This window comes from Centroberyx gerrardi, chromosome 16, assembly GCF_048128805.1.
Source record: "Centroberyx gerrardi isolate f3 chromosome 16, fCenGer3.hap1.cur.20231027, whole genome shotgun sequence".
Taxonomy (NCBI): domain Eukaryota; kingdom Metazoa; phylum Chordata; class Actinopteri; order Beryciformes; family Berycidae; genus Centroberyx; species Centroberyx gerrardi.
The window spans coordinates 7322083-7344215 of NC_136012.1; the positions used below are offsets into that span (position 1 = coordinate 7322083).

Here is a 22133-nt window from a genome sequence, read left to right on the forward strand (position 1 = left end):
CGTGATTGGAAAGTAACGTCACTTCCGGCGTGGTGTGAAGCTGCCTTTCGGTGCTGTCGGAAATATCGACATTCCGACACGAGCCTCATGAACAACCATCAACTCAGAGTGCCTATGACTGAGAAAGTTTGAATTTTCTCTCATATCCGAGTTGCCGACATGTGATGTTTAGGGGCATGGGTCATGGATGTTGTGTCTACAACTGATGGTAAGAGTAGTGTATTTTATTTTATCATTATGTTATTTTTTGGCATTCTGAGTAAATAATTTGTGAGGTTGTAGCATATTGTTAAAGTTGTATTTCACTCTTTGTTTATCCTTTATTCATCACTCATTTTTGTGTTTAACTAAATCATCAATTACATAGCTGATGCGCATTTTCTCTTCATTCTGCTGCTGCAGCTCAAAGTATGTCTGCACTGTTTGATATTTTTAAATAAAACCACGGCCACCAAAAAGCTACTTTTGTCACAGGCACCATTTCTCGACCAAAACCCCTTTAATGCACGACAGGATTTATTTGCTACTCGTGAACTCAGAAGCAGTGGTTTACAAGGAGGACTTGAAGGCAACATCAAATTCAAGTTAATCGTTGAAGTAATACTGTATGAAGTCAGTACAGTGCTTGTCAGACCATAGCACCAACCCTCTAGTCTGCATGTGTAAAGCATTTCCATAACTGTAATTCAATGAGCAGATAATCTGTTTGTTTCTACAGATATCATACTGACTTGTGACTTGACTTTTGAGTTGTTTTGCTGGGATTTGAGACTTACCCTTTTGACTTGGAACTTGCTTCAGACTTGTAAACTAGAACTTGTGACTCCAGCAAGTCATGGAGCAATGACCACAATTTCCTCCACATCTATGTTGCTTGTTAGTCAAAAGTTTGCTGTGTTAGTGTGCTAAGATTTTGAAGCACCAAGTGTTGGAAGTGCCTCTCAAGCTTAAACTGTCGATTCTTAAAATGTATTCATTTTTTCATGCTTATTATGAAGCACATTTATTCATATTTGTAAACAAATTAATGGTGTGTGAATAACTATTATTCACCATTGTCTTGGACAATGTTCTGTTTTGTGAACATGAATACATCTCTCCTAAAACTGGAGAAGAGGGCAAAAACCCCAGACAATGTTCTGTTTAGAGAGATTGTGGAATAGAGGACTGAGCTTCAAAGGCCCAGGAGACTGGCTCCCCGGCTCCCTCTCCTGGCAGGATTTGGTTGTTGTCTTGTGTTGGTGAACATTGGAAACTATACAGAAATATCACAGTACCAAGCTCTTGTATTTATAAAACTGATATTCAAATAAAAAAAATCAAATGCAACTCAGATCAAATAAAAAAAGGCTTTTAAACTACGTTAACATTGTGACGTTAGAATCAGACAGATTTCAGACAGCAACACATTGGGGAGAACAAATGTCTGACTTGAAATAATTTCTTAAAAGCTAGGTCAAGCTGAACTTTATTTTCATCGACGACTCTGGACATTATAAAAATAAATAGATGATTCACAGTCAGTGGATCGTAATACAAATTGTTATCAAAATTATGTCTTAGCCAGAATGAAGAATTTAACACATGCATAACCACCGTTCCATTGACTTATACATGTTCAGAATACTTGTCCCCAGTATTTGTGATTAACAAAATCTGTTTTCAACAAAAATCTGTTGACAAAATATGAATTCACCATTCAAATTAGACAGCTATGCGAGTTTGATATACTTCTTTCCGACGAGGTTTCAGTGATGGCTTGACCCAAAACGTGTTCAGTGACTGTCTTCTCGATCCAATCCGTGTTTTTCAATGTAGCGTCTGGATGAGGAAAATACAAAGAAAACCAAGAGTTAGTGTTTCAGGAGAATTTATTTGAAAGGTTTATCAGGGTTAAATAAAAATAGAAAATCTGTGGGTACAAATGTCATATTGTACAGAATGTCTCTATATACCAACACATCATTACAGACATTTAACATATTTATAACTGCTTATAACTGAGTCATTACTGTAATAAACAGCTCGGTCATGTGAAGACAAACAAATCATTACCACACCACTCATAGCAACTGTAAAACTTTAACCTGCTTTTTGTTCAACCTGCTTTTCACCTATAAAACATCCAATTCTGTTTTCTCCCCCCATTTGGTGTAATTGGTTCACCAAGACAGATTTTTATTGTGGTCTGTTTGTTCATCAGATTTTTCTGTGTCATTTGATTTGAACTTATTAACATGAAAACACCATGTTCTAAACTGTAAACTACACTGAGGCTTTGGGCCATGCTTATTCATTTTGCTGAGCTGTTTTTAAAGCTGCAATAGGCAACTTCACACATTGGCAGCTCCAAAGGGCAGCGACAGCTAACCGTTTGAAAAATTCGCAATACCCAGAAATCTTGTAATGTAAAGTCGGTCAACTGCACACAGCAGCTCGTGTTTACCAACCCGGCCGCTCTGTGATGCTTTATACCAAAGGAAACCAAAGAGACGAGGGAGACAAAAGATCTAACGTTGGTGAGTCCAGCTTTCTGCTCACTGCTTTAAATTCATCACTTCCAGCGGGTGGAGAAGTGTTCAGACCCGACACCATCATTTATTTTGGGCAAATAGGGTGAATCTACAGGGTCTCAATTAGTGGAGATGTGACACTCTTCCCTGCTGCAGCCCCAATTTGCGATTCAGGCTGCTAAGACAGGTGTATTTTTACATAAAAATCCTGCCTGGTGCAGCTTTAACTCTATATGGAGTTAGTATCTCGCGGCGGACGACACCTGAAGAATCAAACTCATTAACTCTCGAACCAAATTCATTTTGCAAACCTGTTGACAGTTTTGGCTCAGTTGTGAGATGATGAGTATAATGAAGCAGCTTTGTTTTTCTGAGGTGTCCCATTAACATGAACTGAAAGGACCTGAGGTATTTTCAATGAGCTGTTTGTTGGGAAATGTTTGCTTGGAACAACAGTTGAGAGACTGAAGGAACGTTTTGTTCCACTATCAGCAGCTGGCCCTATATGCCTTTTCTGCTGCAATACTGTTCACATAAATACTGCTTCCCTAAAAAATAAATCTGTTTTCTGTATTTGACATTGCCAATAGCAGAAAAACTCACCTTCTTGCAAAATTATACAGCGCTTCTTTCCTCTCTTGGAGGGACAAATGTCTGTCAGCTGGTGATTTCCCAAAAGATTTGGCAGCAGGCTGTGGATGAAAAGAGAATGGATTTGGAATTACAAAAAGCTACATGGACTGCATTTAGACATATCAATCAAATCTATTACAATGTGTGAGGACATATGTAAACTACAATTCTACAACTTTTACTTGGTTGCAGGCACGTTACAACGCCCTAATAATACTCTACTCAATTCTTCTGTTATTCAAATTTCATATGTTCACATAGTTCATTAATTGGGACCTAAATGATCCTTCTCCATGTTAGAGAGCTCAGAGGCAGCAGCCTGTAGAAAGTCCAAACCTTGATGGTGGGAGTGGGACCAGATGAAAAGGAGGAGGAGTTCCTAGAAGGCCCAAACGTAGACGTCCCGGTTGCTTCCATTGGAGCTTCCTCCGAGTTCTCCAGCAGATTGGTTATGGTGGTGTCGACACAATTGGTTTTCACTGCACACAATCAAGAGACAAAATTATTTCAATTATCAGTTGTTTTGACAAAGGAGAAATGTATATTATTTATAAATAAGGTCTCTTCTTGTCATAGACGTCTGCAGTGAAATTTATGGGAATACTGTATAGTGTCAAAGCACAAAAGCCACAGGTTACTCAAGGATAATGACAATACATCCAAGTGGGGAGGTGTGGAGGGGTCATCATGGTGTAAAAGTGCACTACATTTGTGTCATACCTAAGTCCCTTGCAATGACATTCAGTGGGACATCGGGCAGCACGTCCTTCACCTGCTGGGCCATCTTAATAATCCTGTGATCCTCTGCTCCTGAGCTCGGTACCATGAAACCAAGGGAAATGGAGCCAGGTCGGACACCTAGGTTTGGTGGGGGGAAAAAGCTTGTAAACACACAAGAAATCCCCCAGATGTTTATAATAAATCATAAAATACATGCAACAGAATCCTCCAAATTTTCTAGTACTATATACACAGAAGCAGATGCAATGTGTGTTTATTTGTCGACTTGCTTACTTGTAGATGTCTGCGGCGCGGTGTGTCTTTTCCTTTTGATGTGCTCCGCTTTATCAGCTTTAGTGATCTGGGTGGAGACCAAGCCGAGTTCACAGGCTAGGAGCTGAAGAGGAAGACAATCAATGATCACTTTGAATAGCGGACAACTGTACCTGCATTCAATTGTGGGAAATGGAAAGTTCAGCTTTTTAAAAGGAGAATATCTGAGTCCTTTTGGTCAATTCAAAAGCCACTTGTTCTGGTGTTTTGGTTGTTGACGTATTGGAGGCGGAAGCTGTCAGTATATATTAGCAATATTAGTAAAAGTCTGAAAGACTAAAGAAGAGTGAGAGAGAACATCCCACAATATCAAGCAATATCCTAATTCTGTCATTTATCTTATCTTTCATGCTTGTTCTACTTAACTCAATGTAGTTAGGCCTACTTAGATTGTAATATTTCTTCTGGAGCTGCAGTCCAGTCTTTCTATTGATCACTCTCTTTCCACTGGTTGTGCTGGACAGCTGTTCAGCACAACCATGTATTTTACCTTTATAAATCTGAGAGCAAGGTGGTTAAGGTGTGTAATCAAGTGGCAAACAGTAGTTTTACCTCCTGGACTTTGTTGGCAAACTCCTGCATGGACTCGCCCTCTTGTCTGGACACTGGTGGGAGCCAACTGGGAGAAACAGCGAAAAAACAGAAAAGCGATGGGAGAAATAATTCTGACAGCAATTATGGCAACAGGGATGTGAAAAATCAGTCAGTAAAGCCTAAACTTGGGACTCAGAGCTTTAAAAAAATCAATTACTTATGACAGCAATTTATTTAGCAATGAAGAATGTTTAAATGTTGCTGAACGCTAACCAACATTAAAATACTGGCTAGAGAAGACCATTTTGGTTGAGCCTGGGGTTGTTACTATTACAATAACAAAAGTGTTTTCATCAGCTTTTGTTGTTTCGTACAGCTCCAGGAGATTGATCGGTGGTTGCAGTTTCTCCACAAAATAACTTAAGCTTTCAAGAATTACAAATGAAGCAGGTTCTAGTTCTAGGTCCAGTTCTAGTGTGGGAGAAATATGACACAAGTGAAAAAAGCAGTTGATAGAAATAATGATACAAATTATTTAGTACCTTACATGATACACTGTACATGGAGCAAAAAATGTCCACAAGAGTTCCATCAGCCAGCTGGACTCCGGTGTGCTCTGTGGACAGAGAAAACAACATGAACTCAATGGTATTATTGTATAGCAGTACAGTGTATCCTGAAACGCCCTACATTCAATTACATATTCCAGGACAGTTATGCAGGGACTGTGGACAAAGATAGCTGTGGTTCTTCAATAGTCCTCGATTTTAAATCCATTGTCACTGTGTCATTTCGAAAAGTCAGAAGTAAAACGATGGAGAAAAGTTTTCAAAAAGATACTTATGTAATTCTCTGTACGTCTCCTGCATTTTTCATTCGTAACAGAGTTTGATGTATAACTTATTTGTGGTTTGAGCCATACACTGACTTGGGATAAGTCTGTGAATGTGTGAAATGGTTTGACATTTCGCAACACAATCCTACAACAATTTCGACATATCTTCACTGACTGAACATGCCCAGCTTCAACCACTGCTACACAGCACCACAGGGCAAAAATTATTCTCCGTAATTACTGAGACAAAGAAATATGGCTTGATTCAATTTCTGCAGCCCACATTCATCATCTTCCTATTACTTCCAGTTGTTCTACTAGTGGAAAACTGGTATATAAAACACAAGGCTTTTCAGGATGCATGCAACCATTCAAATCCACTATAAAACATGTTTCACTGGAAGCTGGTGTATTTTGATATTTTATATTTCATTACCTTGTTTTATGCAGTCACTATGTTACTTTGTTTATATCTCAACATTTAACTGCTTCTCCATGTACTTGGTGCATAAAGTGCAGAATTCAAGATCCAAGCCAAGCCAATAATTTGGTAATGGTATATTATTTAGGCATCTGCTCCCTGGACCCCATTTTATATATTCTGGTTTTTTGTGTGACAATTCAAGTTTAAATGACATTACCAATGCAAGCAATGGTCTCGTCACCCGTAAGGCCACAGGCTGAATGGAGTCAGTCAATGAGAAAGGCCAAGAGCTGAGGGGGGAAAGATATAGTCAGTTGATGAGTCTGTATCCTATTGAGAAACAATGTTGCAAAATCATACTTTAAAAAAAAAAAAAATCAAAACAGAAACAGAAATCTGAGTTCGGTTTGACTCTCTTATTGGGGCTGGGTATTATTTGGACATTTTTCTTACTGATAATGGTATGAACACCTAAAATGTGATGCCTCTAGTAAATTATGTTTTCAACACTTACAGTGAATGAAGAGATTGGAATATATTCTATATTTTAGAGGCAAGTATTTACCACTACAAAGGAACATTTAATTAACCATGTAATGAAGCAAACTGCTGCTGAGACAGATAGGGGATATCATGTTATCCCACCTAGATCTGGTCAAATCAAAAATAATTTGGCCAGATTAAGTCATTTTTAGTCCGTAGTCAAAAACTTCTCATGTAAACTGAATTTCAAAAATCTGAAACACAAACATCACAATATACTTGATCTTATTGTAAGGTGCTCTTCCCAGCTGTTTTACATTTGAGTGCATCTGTAGGAGAATTCAGCTGCAGCTGCACTTGGTTCTCAGTTACTCATCTTAGAGACAGAAATGAATACATTTAGCAGCGGTTTTCGTTTCCCCCTGCTAATTTCCCTATTGAACTCTACAGGGAAATTAGCAGGGAGAAACAACTGCCAAAGTAATTTATCTTCATTCTGAAGCTCTGTGGCAGAGGGATAATGATTTGTGGCTGGCTTGGTGAATCGTTTTTTTTTTCTTCACATCCAAAGTCATGAGTATGGAGCCAAAATATTTAACATTGTCTCTTTGTCCTGATACTTATTGAGCTCAAACTGTTTTTCCTGTGTCTAGGACTAATCAGATAATTACTGGTGAATACAAACAAATGTCCAAAACCAGAGAACTAAACTGAACTGGGAGAAATGGTAAAGATAAGAGCATTTATGGGCTGTTTCTGGGAATAATGTTATATTTTCTTGTTCACAACAACAAATTCTGTGGGTCTACAAAAAACACTCATTGTCTCTGGAGCAGCTCCACATTTTACATGTTATACATGATGACATTACAAATGGAAGTCTTAGCAGGTGTCTGCGTGTACTGGGTCGTTCCTACTCATACATACTAATTGGACTGTCTTAGACGTCAGGAGTGAAACACCAGTTCTTATAGTGAGTGGTTTTACCCTGTAATAAAAACACTGGCACCGACCTGAACTTGAGCAGGCCAGCACGGCCGTTTGTGGTGTCCTCTTCAGGAAACAGAAGCAAAGGTAGGGTGCCTTCAGTGGAGCAATACCTCTGAAGAGACTCTCCTATCACTCCCTGGCCTGATGCTGAATGCATTTCCATGAAGCCTCTGGCCCAACACACAAAGCCTGTGGAGCCCTCCAGCTGGGGCTAATGAGCGGAAACAGACACAGCCATAACACTCAGCAGGTCAAAGCCATGTAGTGTACAAGTGATTTGTTCTTTTGTGGAGAACATGAAGAGAGTTTCAGGGTGCACACCTACAGTTTGTTTTCTTTGGTCCGAGCCAGAGTGGAAAAGTTGACTTTTGGGTTTGCTTGTTTAATAGACAGAGTTTTGGTAACCTGGCATCCCACCAGGTTAGAGATTTTGCCAGTGCTAGGAGTCCAAACAAATCTGATTCCAGTCCCTGTAACTTTAGCGAAGCATGATGGACTTGTCTGTGGTTTTTCCATGATTCACATTCTCTGGTGTTCAAAACTAGTTAAGAACACATGAAGAAACAGCTGAATATGAGCATCAGTCCAGACTTGTTTGCCCTCACTTCATTTTGTTTTGTCTTTCCAAGCATGAGGACCTGCTGGCTATCACATGTCAACATCTGTCTCATTGTACCCATAAAACCTTACATTTTGGGGTTGTTAGCTTGAAAGAAGACTAATTTTCATTTGTTGCCACCAGAGTTTGAATGGCATTGCTCTCGCCTGCCCAAATGAACTGAACTAAAGGAGTCAACGCCCCAGAGTTTGAATAAACTGGTCCGAACACGCTTGTTGTGAACACACCCTCAAACACCCAGCTGAGCCGAGGACTTAGGGGTAAATTCCACATGAACAAATTATTGCATGTGATCGCCAGAAGGTTCTAATCTTTATCCATAAGCCCTTTTCTTACAACTTGTGTTACACTTGGGCTCGGACTCCTAATAATTTTCCAACAAATAATTGGTGTAAAAATTCACCTGTGTTTACAAAAAAAAGGTGTATACAAAAACACTTGTTAATGCATCTGTGGGTGGACAGAAAGGTGAACTGGTGGTTAGAGTCTTGTAACCAGTAGGTCACAAAAACATATCCATTAATAGCCATGTTAAAGTGTTCATCAGCAAGTCACTGAACCCATACCAGCTCTAGGTAAGAGCATCAGTTAGATGCCTGAAATGTGAAAAGCCTACATCTCGCTTTAATACAACTAACAAGTTAGGAAAAGTGGAAAATGCATTAAAGAAGTCAAATACTCACAGTATTGCAGGGAGTCAGGAGGTTGATTATGTTGTGGTCGAACTCTGTCACATGATTGCATATGTACAGCTTGGTGTTTTTGTCTCTGGAGCGAGGGTTCTTCTGTCTCACATGCATCCCCAGGACTGAGCACATGGTCCTCACAATAAATCTAAGAGAACATAAAAACATCAACATAAACATGTACCATAGGGCAACTGCTTCTCTGTTTTTCCTCATATTTCCACTACTGTTTATCCTTCCTCTGCCCAGACTTTGACATCTAACTTCTTATTCATACCCATTGCTATGAACTGCATTCCATCTTTAAACTGCACAATCTTTGGGACATGCGCTATGACTTTTCTTTTCAATACTTTATTCTTGGATATTTACTTTTATTACTAATTACTTTCACAAAAACATAAATAGCCGAAGGGGCTGATGATGTTACAATTTTCCAACATTTTGATTCAGATTTTGGCTGCATTTACTTAATGTATTTTTCTGCCTTTATCTGTATCTGAGAGTCTAAGGGGTTAAGTTTGCCTCTCCCACTATGTCAATGGACTTTGAGTATGTAAAAATAGTGCTAGGCAGTGGGGCCTTGGGCAACTGATTAGTAATTTATGTAACACACTGCCCTGAATACATTATCTATATTATGTATTATATTATTATCACTAATGACAGCGAACCCTCTTGTAGCTGTAACCATTGTATAACTGTCCATCCCTATGAATATCTACTACAGCCTTTTCATTATTGCAGTAATGCCTGAAAATTATCTGGTTGTTACTATAATAAGCCTGTGTCATTATCCCAGCCTCCCTACCCCTGGAGCTCTGAGGTCATTATTTTAAATTCAGGTTTATGTCAGACAAAAACACTAAATGCCAGTATTTTCTGTTAATTTTAGCACAAGACAAGATAAAAATAACCAGTAACTGAAACACATCCTAGACTAACAGATAAACAAAGATTCATAAAAACTGAAGCAACCTAGTGCCAAGTCATCTTGATTTATGTTCAACACCTCAGTTTTTTTTTATTAAATACTTACCTTCTAACAAAACATTCTGGAAGTGCACAGCTGACCAAGAACACATGAACACCAATAAAAATCCTCAGCAACATCAAACAAAGGCCAACTGGAGAGTAAATCAGCAAAAGCAGGAGAACAAGTCCATCTTTGGGAAACCTGTACAGAAAAAAATGTCAGCAGATTGAATCATACTACTTTTTATTTCTATTTCATAAAAAACTCCTCACTGTAAATCTAATCCTCTGACACCTGCATGTAAACTACTAGAGGACAGTAAACCCCAGGGAAATACTTCATCTTGGATGCAAATATTTGCTCTGATTTACAGTATCACTTGCTCATCAGATCGATGAAGAAACAACCTAATGTCATCCATGCTCATTCATTAGATATATCCAACATCCTTCTGTACGTGACAGGTATGAAACAAAGGCGGTTTGCTTTCATTTCAGACATGTTACACATGGCTCTTCATAAGAACTTAAGTGCTGGAGAAAATCTTAAGATACCCGACATTAGCCCAGTTCTGGTCGACTCGGTACTGAATCAGGGCCGTTATCTTACTTTTCAAACAACAAGGTCAGTCCTCAAAATAAATTAGAATAGTATAGATCACTCAGCATACCGAAAGGTGTATCTAAAATGACTTACTGACTTCACATAACGGCTTCAATTTAACGTTAGTATCGTTAAGTCTACTTACGCATAATGACTACGTTTTCAACTGTCCAAGAGAGAATGCTGTAAATTTAACGGCAGCGATATTAGCTGGTTGAAGTAATTATAAGTTAGCCGATGAGAGCGCTATGTGGTATGTTTACGTTAAGGTCCAGAGCGTTTCGCACAGTTGCATTAACGTTAGTGTTAGCTCGTCACCGTTAACCGTCACCTGGCTAGCTAGCTAATGTTATATGTTTTCAGAAATTTAGTATCGCCATGCTTTAATAAAGCTTTTACTGATTAACATTAGCGCTAGATAGCGTTAGATTTCTTGAACCTACTGGGTTAGACAATACTGTAATTGTAGTTAAAGGTTAGCTGGATAGCTAGCTAGCTAGCTGACGTTAGCTAACTTACCGACGAAAGTCAAACATGTCTTCAATCCCCCGAGTCTCCATATCTGCCAGTTTGGGGGAGCCTACTGCCCTGAAGCTAACGCTAAGTACACAACGAGAACTTGCTTCTTGAAAATAAATTAGTCATAACTTTCACGACAGCAGCTTTGTCATCTGGTGGAAAACTGACAGCTAACGTCGGTGTTACCCTGTCGAGCTAATGGTTCGTTTTCGAGCAGCCCAGCGGGTTAAAATGTTAGCATTTGTTAACAGATGTTGTTAGCCGCACTGCTAGCATGGCTGCCTAAACACTTCCGGTTTGGAAGTCCCCTTCAGAGAAAAGGCGGGGAAGTGACGGTGTCGCCCTCTGGTGGCTACAGTCACATCTGAGCGAATGACCCTTTTCATATAATGAATTGGATCATATATTCATTCATTAGTATATTAGATTAAACAAGACAGTGGTTGCATTTCTATAAAATCAACCTAACTTTATTTATTATAATTATTAACATGTGTGCTGCTTAAAAATACATTAAGTTTCTACAATGTTCCATTGTTGTAGATTAAAGTTTAAACCAAACTCGTCTTTTCAAACACTATTGTTCCTATTTGTGTAGTTATTGCTCATGAGACATTATTTTGTGTTTGCCAATGGCAAAATGAATGGCGATTGCTTCTGCCCCAATACTTCTGAGCCTTATGACCCGCAGTTGGCAGTCTCCACATAACTTACGCTGAGTAAGAACTGACTGGTTCCCTTTCATATGAGCTCAGAACCTGAGTAAGGAATTTTGGTTCCTTCCTTTGGTACTTTCTGGCTTGTATGCCTTTGCTAAGGCCCATGTAACAACATCAGTACTATGAAACAGCATCAGTTCAGAAAGAAAGAATGACCACATACAGGACAATGTATGGACATAGTGATACCTCTTTTGTTCAAGCGATTCCTTCTTGTGGTTACACAGGGATGCAGCAGGTCAATTTTTAGACTTTAGACTCTAAGAATATTTCTGCTATCTGCTTCTTGTTTACTGTCTGTGTGCTCTATATTGGCTCTAATTTCTCTCATGTCTGTTATCTCTAAACACCTTTATTATACTGATCTGAAGCCCATTCTTTCACCATGGACCATGGAAAATGTCCAGATGAGTGGAGGCTCCTGACTCAAAAAATCAATTTTGGGGTGAAAGGGAAAGATCCAAACTGTTTGTCTATTAAGATTTAACACTTACACTTTTAAGGGAAAAGTTCAAACACCCTCCCTATCATCTGTTGACCAGCTTCCCCTGGAAATGATTAGCAGATATTATCAAGTTGTTATTCAGCAGCCACTTGACTGCGGAATAGGTGATAACCAAGCGTTATTTCTTTGCAACCTAACTGTATACATACGATTAAATAGTCTATTAACCAGTTATTACGGATTTATGACAACAATACGACAACAAAACTACCTGTGTGTACAACACTGTTTAACCGCACGGCTCTTGAACACACCCCGCCCCCTGACGCTCACTGTCTCCTCCCACCGCCTCATCTCTGTGTTGTTTGGCAACATTGTGTGTCTGTTGTATAACCGACTGAGATAACTTGAGATCGATTTGTCAGCTGGGAAAACAAACATCCCGCTTTATATCTGAGCGCAGACCGGACATCGATCCCTCTTTCTGCTCGAGCACATCGGGGCCAACATGGACGTCGGATTCGGCCGTTGTCCGGTAATCCTGTGGCTGGCGCTGGCCGCCGTGCTGGGCTCGGTGCTGGGCCTGGGTGAGGACCTGGACCGGCCTCTGTTCGGGCCTCCCGGCTCGCCTATCCGCCTGCCGGAGTCCGACCCGGGCCTGAAGAAGGCTCTGCAGTTCGCCGAGGAGCGCTACAACCTGGGCTCCAACGCCATGCACGTCCGCCGGGTCAGCAAGCTCATCTCCGCCAGCAAGCAGGTAAAACAACGCCGCGGCTTTTCAAAATAGGTTTATTTACAGGATTTTATCGTCTCATTTTGTCATTGTAGGCCCGGCCGACAAATACCGGTTATATATAACATTATAACATATAGTAGGTGTGAGTATGTGCGTGATTTTTTTTGTAAACAACAGTGCGGCTGGGGACCATTTAAAGATGCGTCAAGCTAGCGAGAGATGGCTAGAATAATACCGGAAGTAAGGCGTTGCCTTCAAAATAAGAGCATGAAATGTCACTTCATAAAAAGGCATATTTGGGTGTACAGAACAACAAGAATCGTAAAAAAAACAACAACATTGTTTTGATTTTCATTTTCTACAGTCTCAATGCATAAGTATATGCTTTATTTTCTGGTACATTAGACTTACTCAAAAAGTGCTGCAGCTTGCTCGTCAATAAGGGGTTTATTTTGAAAACGTTGACCGGAAGTCGTGATATTTATTCTAATTGGCTTGACACTGGTGCCATTTAAATGGCTTCAGCAGTGTTGCATTGCGCTGCCTGACATCAGTGCAGTTTCTCTGTGCTGTGTATATGCCTCTGGTGCCACGTGACTTCGTGGGGCAAAAATAACCATTCAGATGCGGGAACATAGACAGTATGCATTCACAAAAAGCATAGTTTAGCTGTCTGTTATAGTCATACACAGTGATGTAGTAGTAATAAAGAGGAGGGTAAACTATGACCCCCACTGGGTGATGATCATAATGCAGAAAAAACACAGATGTAAACGGAAATCAATTATGTTTTCAGAAAAACATTAATTTGTGTGTGTGGGGGGGGGGGTTAACTTAAAAAAAACTATCTTCTTATCACTGATAAATATCAGTTTGATATTTTTTAATATGATATATATTATACATTTTCGGATTTGAGTCAGATGGATAAACTCTATTCCACAAATATAGAGCTGGCTCAACTGAGTTTATTTGGATTTACAATGTAAGTCTGAAAAAAAAATCATACATGTAGAAATTATTTAAAAAGGGCAACATTTTATGTTTGCAAATCAAAAACCTCACCATTGTGTGTGTGTGTGTGTGTGTGTGTGTGTGTGTGTGTGTGTGTGTCTGTGTGTTGCAGCTGGTGAAGGGCATCCGCTACACCATCACAGTGGAGCTGAGCAACACTCAGTGTAAGAAGTCTGCCATGCTCCGAACTTGTGACTTCTATCCTGAGCCACACAAACTCAAGGTAGGGTGTGTGTGTGTGTGTGTGTGAGAGAGAGAGAGAGAGAGAGAGAGAGAGAGAGAGAGAGAGAGAGAGAGAGAGAGAATGTCTGCAATATGTTTTTATGACTTCAAAAGTGCTTACTTCACCAGTTCAGAAGTATGTAATAAGATAAAGCATTTTGCTAAATAAATGGGACTGTGTGTATATTGATTTATTATAGAGGCAGTGCAGTCCTGTTTGTTCAGCACTACTGTCACCAGTCATCTGATCTTGTGACTTGGATTTGACTTAGAGTAAAAACCCCAACATGCAGACATGCATACCTTCACACACACACACACACGCACACACACACATACACTTCTCTTTTTTCTTTGTTTCTTTGTTCCCCTGTTTTCATGACTTAGTGGAAACTTACTCCCAAGAAATAGACCTGAAGATCCAAGCCAAGGAAACAAATGCTCTGACTGACACTATTTCAGTCCTAATGCTGAAGACTTACAAGACAGAAAAAAATGTTTTTTTTGTCTTGTTAGCTTAGAACCAATCTTACCTGATTGAAGAGTCAGTTATTTTGAGCTGCAGAACAAGGGTTATGTTATTAACTTGTCAAATTTGATTTAAAACACTTGATACCACTTGCTTATTCCATTTCCAGCACTCCTATATATATATATAATACAATTAGGTTTATACACTGTTGAATATCTCTGTCCCCTGTGTGTGTGTGTGTGTGTGTGTGTGTGTGTGTGTGTGTTCCAGACGGAGGTGTGTGTGTTCGAAGTTTGGGACATTCCCTGGCAGAGCACCTCGACCCTGCTCAAACAGAAGTGCCAGCCTGCAGGTTTGTTTGCACTGGTTGATCATTTAACAAATTAAATTAAAGGTTTTTAATTGCAGCTGTCCAAAATATAGTTGAATAATGAATAATAGTCACAGTGAATAGTTTTGGTGTCTTGTCTGATGACTGCTGACCTACCAGTCATGTGTTCACCGTCATCCCATGATGCATTGCTCTCTCAGTGATAGCAGTGTCTTCCAGGATGACAGTGGCCCCAGCACATTGGTTATAACGATGTGATAATAACTTTAGACTTCCATCCAGAAATGAATCCAGATGAGAATATTGGAATTATTTACTACTATTACTATTCTGAAACGGCCTTTAAGATGCTGTATCTCTGCAAATAGTGAATAAATAACTGCATTTAAATAGATTTTTGATATGTTTAGAGACCTAGAACTGTTAAAAATTATAGGTTCATATAGGTGTCATGCACACAGACACATACCTGCTTTTGTTGGTGTCTCTCTTATCAGTGGAACCTCAGCAGATAGAGACCAACAAGGTGGAGGATCTATCTACCAACCAGCCAATGGAGGTAAGGATGACCGCATATTGATTGATATGGGTTCAATAACAACATCAGTTCCAACAGTTCAGCTGTTATGTAATCGGTTGAACTTGAAATTGAGGATAAGTTTTGTGTTGTTGACTGTGTGTGTGTGTGTGTGTGTGTTTGTCCTTTACCTGGCAGGAGTCTGTGGAGCTGCTGGGCCAGTTCAAAGAGTTCATGGTCAAATACAACAAGGCCTACAGCAGCCAGGAGGGTGAGCGGCTGATGCGTACACACACACACCCCACATAGCAGAATGTGCAGGAAACCTCTCTATGTACCATGAAGCCCTTTATGTACACACAAGCCATTGTGTCCCAGGATAGCTACAGAACAAAACAAAAACATGGGATTGGAGATATGTTTTTTTCATTTTCTAATTGATTGACATGCCTTTTGTTAGAGGGACGAACAGCATGCCACAGCTAAACATAAATAGTTCATTTGTTTTAATGCTGTAAAATTCTCTTTGAGGAAACTTTGGAATTAAGTAGACCTACAGTATGTGGTGTGTAATGATGGGTTATAAGCATTATAACATGTTATTTTCAGAAAATAACTAAGAATACTACCAAATTTTGTAGTGTCAAAGTATCCCAGATTAGGGATTAGACAGAATAACTTTGACACTTTGAATAGGATTTTTACATAGACGCCAAAAAGCAAGTGATAGACAGACAAAGGAATCATGTGTTAATAAGTGGCAGATAATAGATCATCAGTAAAAGAAGAGATAAGGAATGACTGGAAGGTAGATAGGAGGCTAGAGTGCTACTGAGCTTCTAGTTTGGTAAATGTTAGGGTTTACTGCTCTTTATATTAAAATATCTTTCTAATCATGGACAAAATCAGGAGTCTGAAATATTTTAATATGATTTGCCAAATGATTTTTAAAAATCTGTTTATCTGACCTTTGACCCTGCAGAGGCAGACCGTCGTTTGCGTATCTTCCACCAGAACCTGAAGACCGCTGAGAAGATCCAGTCTTTGGACCAGGGCTCCGCCGAGTACGGGGTCACCAAGTTCAGTGACCTCACTGGTGTGTGTGTGTGTGTGTGTGTGTGTGTGTGTGCATCTCTGCTTTTCATGTGTTGCATCAGCTTTGCTTTATAAGATATTATATATGTTACAAGATAGTTTGACTCCCCTCTCTCTCTCTCCAGAGGAGGAGTTTCGCTCTACATACCTGAATCCTCTCTTGAGCCAATGGACTCTGCATCGACCAATGAAACCAGCCGCTCCCACCCGTGGCCCCGCCCCCGCCAGCTGGGATTGGAGGGATCACGGCGCTGTCAGCTCTGTTAAGAACCAGGTAGAGACCTTAATGATGAACAGAAGGGAGTTAACCAAAGGGCAACTGTCTGAAATAGCAAGTCACTAATGAATAAGTTATGTCTAATGCTTATTTGATGCTGATCGGTGTGTGTGTGTGTGTGTGTGTGTGTGTGTGTGTGTGTGTTGCAGGGCATGTGTGGATCTTGCTGGGCATTTTCTGTCACAGGCAACATTGAAGGCCAATGGTTCCTGAAAAATGGAAGTTTGCTGTCACTGTCTGAACAAGGTAGCACACACACACACACACACACACACACACACACACACACAAATAAACGCATACAAACAAACACAGTAGATACAATAATTCAATAACTTTCTCCTACAGGATGAATTGCACTGTTTACAGATAAATGCCGTGATCTGATTGGTGTATTGGTTTGTCCCTCACAGAGCTGGTGGACTGTGATAGGCTGGACCAGGCGTGCGGAGGCGGGCTGCCATCAAACGCTTATGAAGCCATTGAGAAGCTGGGTGAGAAAGAACCGGGTGGATGAGAAGTGATGTGACTGAAACAGCCTTTAAGTGATGTACTGAAGCATGTTAGCTAGGTTCCAATTCCTGTCTAATACCCACATTATACATTACACCAACATTATAACACTAGTACCGGCAACACATTAAAGACGTCTTGTTATTCCAATTTATTTATATCAGTATTCCACAACCTTATTTTTTGGTAAAGGACAAATTATTGTTTATCAGACTTACATACACCTAAAAATGGATTTGTGCTCTAAAGCTGCACTAGGCAACTTTGCACTTTGGCGGCCCCAAGTGGCAGCGGGAGGTAACTGCTTGATTTTTTTGAAAGTTTGAAGGACTCTACCTAGAAATCATGTAACATGACAACAGTAAACTGCGCACTCCTAGATGTCTTCTTAGTGGCTGATAGGAGTGGAGATGGTTAAAATAATAATTTTACAAAATGTGGCCTAGTGCAGCTTTAATCTCTGATCTCCGTCCCTCATGCTGTGGTTCAGGAGGTCTGGAGTCGGAGACGGACTACTCCTACACCGGACACAAGCAGATCTGTGACTTCACCAGCGGCAAGGTGGCCGCCTACATCAACAGCTCAGTGGAGCTGTCCAAAGACGAGAGAGGTGAGCGCAGAGGGAGGAGACGAAGAAGAAGGGGAGCACAAAGCACTGGTCATTTTGTCAAGAGGAAATTTTCACCAAAATACCCACAATTTCTTACTTACTTTTTTTACTTGACAATAACAAGACAATAACTTGGACAAACAGCAATGACCAGACTGAGATGATTTGTCATTTTCCATCTCAAAGACAAAAACAGTAGGGAGTAATGGATATTGATTTTGCTGGCTTACCTTGAATTGGATTTGGTTTTGTTCTGTTTCCCTTTTAGTGAGATGTACACATACATGGCTTACCTCTCGGCACTAAATATCAAAATTGATTTGTGATTTCTTTCTATTTATGTGTGATGTTGGTATCATGTATACAACTCTTATTGCTGCATATCCTCGGGTATCTAAAGCCTAGGTGATTGGATGTTAAAGAAAGACAATGAGAGGATGCTCATGTGATAAAAAAGGAGCTGATTTTGATTTTCATCCCTTCAGAGATTGCTGCTTGGCTGGCTGAGAATGGACCAGTCTCTGTGGCCTTGAATGCTTTTGCCATGCAGGTAAGAAACTGATGCTGCACTTTGACAGAATTACATCTCATACATGAAGAAACAAAGGAGTTAAACAGCATTTTTAAAGGATCATGTTTCTCACTTTTACAAGAATTAAAATCTCAGCTTAAGACCACATTTTCAATCAACCACATGTCTTAATTTTAGGTTATGGACTAGCAAATCTTCGGCCATGAGCTAATCATGTATTACTGTCCCGTTCAGTTCTACAGGAAGGGAGTGTCTCACCCCTTGAGGATCTTCTGCAACCCCTGGATGATCGACCACGCCGTGCTGCTGGTGGGATACGGAGAACGTAAGACAGCACACTTCCTCCAGACGCTCTGAATTAGAGTTTTACATTTTGATCGTTTGTCTCAGCTGCTTTGATAGACAGATATCCAGCTATCAAGCTCTTAAATAACAAAAACTATCAGCATAAACTGTCTCGGCACTCAAGGACTTCACTGTAGATTGCTGTTCTGTTATTTTATAGCTGGGGGTAAATGTTACGGCCTTGTTGTATTGTGTTACACTGTGCTGTGTTTTTTAATTAGCTGTAAATCACTTGCCCTCTGCGCCGATCATAACTGAAGTGAACAGATGTTGACATGGCAGCACAGTCTAGTGTGAGTCACGTTCCCACTGTATGGCCGCTCCTCTGTTTGCAGGTAAAAATATTCCATTCTGGGCCATCAAAAACAGCTGGGGAGAGGATTACGGGGAGCAGGTAAGAGAGCAGCCTGTACTTATTAAGACGGTTCACGCAGACCTTGGAAATCCTTCGAAAACTGGTGGAAGATTAAATGAGGACTGAAATGTTTTGGAAAATGAATGGATGGACTTTACATCCTGAGGAAAACCATGAGCATGATGGAGGTTTGTGTTGCTATAGCACCAGAAGTCAGTTCTACCATGAAGGATTTCACCAGGATTTCTTGTAAAAGACGAGGCCTTTATCATGTCTGATTCTGACCAATGTCTTGTCTTACCACAAAACAATTTTTTGGAGTCCTTAAATTTCACAAAAAAAGACCTTGAAAGTCATTGAATTTGATGTCCAAGTGAATGTGAGAACCCTGTTATTGACTTTGATTGCATGTTTTTCCATTTACCACATACACACACATATAGAAACATTTGACACCTCAGTATATAAATGAAGAAAAATGAAAATAAAGAATGTTATTAGTGGAAGTCCATTCAGATACATGGTTGCTTGCTATTTTTATAGAACAGTTGTCTTTTTTTTTACTCATCCTCTCTCTTTCTCTCTCTCTCTCTCTCTCTCTCTCCCTCTCTCTCCCTCTCTCTCTCTCTCTCTCTCTCTCTCTCTCTCTCTCTCTCTCTCTCTCTCTCTCATACAGGGTTACTACTACCTGTACAGGGGCTCCAATCTGTGCGGCATCAACAAGATGTGCTCATCTGCTGTGGTCAACTAAACCACCAAAACACACACACACACAAACGCACACATACATACAGTATATATATGTACACCACAGCCAACTGACCCCACCGTTACACCACTCAAACACACATTTCATCCAGAGTGCATGAAAATAGGGGTCATACACACACACACACACACACACACACACACACACACACACACACACACTAAGTCCTGCTGATGTTACTTTTCATTCAAACCAAGTGAGCAGTGTTCCACCTCCATACCTCTCACCTCGTGTCCACTTACAAAAACATACCAGCTCCGATAAAGCTAGTTTTAAAGTGTTGCTGAGGTTTTATTGTGAATTTTAAAGTAGTTGCATTTCTGTTGATTTTATTCCGTTAGGCTGTCAGGTCGCAATACTTGCTGTGTTTTAGGCAAAGTGTTGGTTTTTAACTCATTCATCTCCACAGTAACTGAGCCTGTGTTTGATAAAGGAGATGCACTAACTATACTTGTCTGTTTTCCTGAATGTTCTGTTACCAGTGTTTGTGCTAATAGGATTTTTTGCTAGAGTTCCTTGTTATATTGGTCTTTGTGTCTTTGTGTTACTACATAATGCAACTTCCCTTAACAAAGATGTTCTCCTGGTTCTTACAACGATAGATTCTGCAAGGGTTTTCCTGGGTTGTAAAAGACTGGTTTTATGATTTATAATAATTGCTGTAATGCAGTGGGAAATTAATGAAGGTTGAATAAAAAAGCACAGAATCCTATCCTTTATTTACTGTGTTCTTCCTTTCTTTGAGCGCACTCTTCATACACCAGGGGGTAAATTAGGAGGGTTTTAACTATGCAGGTAATGGAACTACTGAATAATAATGCAGCATTGTATTGAATACATATTGGCCTTCACCATAAACTATAACAAACATCAAATCTGCAAGTATGATTTCTTAAGAAGCAGTAGCCTATTGAAATTTAAGGGAAAAACAGATTTTTCTTAATAACTATTGATATCATGGTGGGTCTCAGTTGTAGCCTACTCTAGTCTGTTAATAAATAATTTGTTAATTTCATCAACCTGAATGTACGGCCTATGGAAGCCCGTTTCCACCACCTGTTAAAAAAATATGGCACTTTTCTCTTTTTTTCCATCATGAATTATGAGATGCTAAGTCATATTTATGAGATACTATCTTATAATTATGAGATGCCAATTCATATTTATGAGATACTATCTCATAATTATGAGATACTAAGTCATAATTATGAGACGCTAAGTCATAATCATGAGATAGTATCTTATAAATATGACACTCACAGGCCACTTTATTAGGTACACCTGCTTGTTAACACAAACAGTCGGCTCCTCCAAACAGTGAAATCATGTGGCTGCAACTCAGTATATAAAGCATGCAGACATGGTGAAGTGGTTTAGTTTTTTGTTTGACCAAACATTAGAATGGGCGAAATGCGTGATCTAAGCAACTTTGACTGATTGGCGATTGTTGGTGCCAGACATGGTAGTTCAGCATCTCAGAAACAGCTGCCCTCTTGGGATTTTCATGCACTACAGTCTCTAGTGTTTACAGAGAATGATGTAATAAACAAAAACATCCAGTGAGCCGCAGTTCTGTGGCCGAAAACAGTTTATTAATGAGAGAAGTCAGAGGTCAGAGGAGAATGGACAGACTGGTTCAAGCTAACAGAAAGGCCACAAATGCTCCAATAACAGTCTTTACAACAGTAGAGTGCAGAAGGGCATCTGAACACACAAGTTGTTGGCCCTTATGATAAATGGGCTACAGCAACAGATGACCAGCCACTACTAGATAGGTGTACCTGATAAAGTGACTGGTGTAGGTCAGAAATATTAGATTTATTATGATTTATTAGTAGCTCATAATAATGACTTAGCATCTCATAATGACTTAGCATCTCATAATTATGAGATAGTATCTCATAATAATGAGTTAGCATCTCATAATTATGACTTAGCATCTCATAATAATTTTATGAGATAATTATGAGACGCTAAGTCATAATATTGAGATTAAAAATTCAATTTATGATGGAAAAAAAAAGAAAAGTGCCAGATTTTTTTTAACAGGTGGCGGAAATGGACTTCCATACAGCTGGCTAATACAGTCAACTCAACTCATCCTGACTCAGACACAATCAATATCTCGTTATAACGAGAAAAGTTATATGTTGGTATGTCATTATAACGAGAAACGTTTCTCGTTACAATGAGATAAATTGGTATGTCGTAGTAACGAGAAAAGATGTCATTATAACGTGAAAATATCTTGTTATAACGAGAAAAAGATCTCGTTATAACGAGATACTGAGCCTATATTTTTCTCCCACTGTG

General features: G+C 39.6%; 2 protein-coding genes across 2 annotated transcripts; one reads left to right on the plus strand and one right to left on the minus strand.

The window, feature by feature from the left end:
* Window positions 1-1452: 1452 nt before the first annotated feature.
* On the minus strand, window positions 1453-11123 carry aup1 (AUP1 lipid droplet regulating VLDL assembly factor). Its single transcript, XM_071927175.2, has 12 exons — window positions 10869-11123; window positions 9810-9947; window positions 8768-8918; window positions 7489-7676; window positions 6210-6282; window positions 5276-5349; window positions 4752-4818; window positions 4161-4263; window positions 3867-4004; window positions 3483-3625; window positions 3117-3205; window positions 1453-1821 (listed from the first exon to the last, which is right to left on the minus strand). Exons 1-12 carry the CDS (start codon window positions 10907-10909, stop codon window positions 1776-1778), a joined length of 1251 nt encoding a protein of 416 aa, XP_071783276.1. The 5' UTR covers window positions 10910-11123; the 3' UTR covers window positions 1453-1775.
* A 1283-nt stretch (window positions 11124-12406) lies between these two features.
* Window positions 12407-20539, plus strand: ctsf (cathepsin F). Its single transcript, XM_071927130.2, has 14 exons — window positions 12407-12789; window positions 13895-14005; window positions 14747-14828; window positions 15305-15366; window positions 15523-15595; window positions 16307-16420; window positions 16545-16693; window positions 16846-16942; window positions 17110-17190; window positions 17700-17819; window positions 18305-18369; window positions 18586-18676; window positions 19032-19090; window positions 19728-20539. Exons 1-14 carry the CDS (start codon window positions 12541-12543, stop codon window positions 19800-19802), a joined length of 1428 nt encoding a protein of 475 aa, XP_071783231.2. The 5' UTR covers window positions 12407-12540; the 3' UTR covers window positions 19803-20539.
* Window positions 20540-22133: the final 1594 nt, after the last annotated feature.

Coding starts and splice junctions, on each gene's coding strand:
- aup1 (XM_071927175.2), bottom strand. CDS start 10,909: ATGGAGACTCGGGGGATTGAAGACATGTTTGACTTTCGTCG. Junction 9,948..10,868: donor GACATGTTTGACTTTCGTCG/GTAAGTTAGCTA, acceptor TTTTCTGTACAG/GTTTCCCAAAGATGGACTTG. Junction 5,350..6,209: donor CGAGACCATTGCTTGCATTG/GTAATGTCATTT, acceptor CTCTGTCCACAG/AGCACACCGGAGTCCAGCTG.
- ctsf (XM_071927130.2), top strand. CDS start 12,541: ATGGACGTCGGATTCGGCCGTTGTCCGGTAATCCTGTGGCTGGCGCTG. Junction 15,367..15,522: donor CTACCAACCAGCCAATGGAG/GTAAGGATGACC, acceptor TTTACCTGGCAG/GAGTCTGTGGAGCTGCTGGG. Junction 17,820..18,304: donor GCTGTCCAAAGACGAGAGAG/GTGAGCGCAGAG, acceptor TCATCCCTTCAG/AGATTGCTGCTTGGCTGGCT.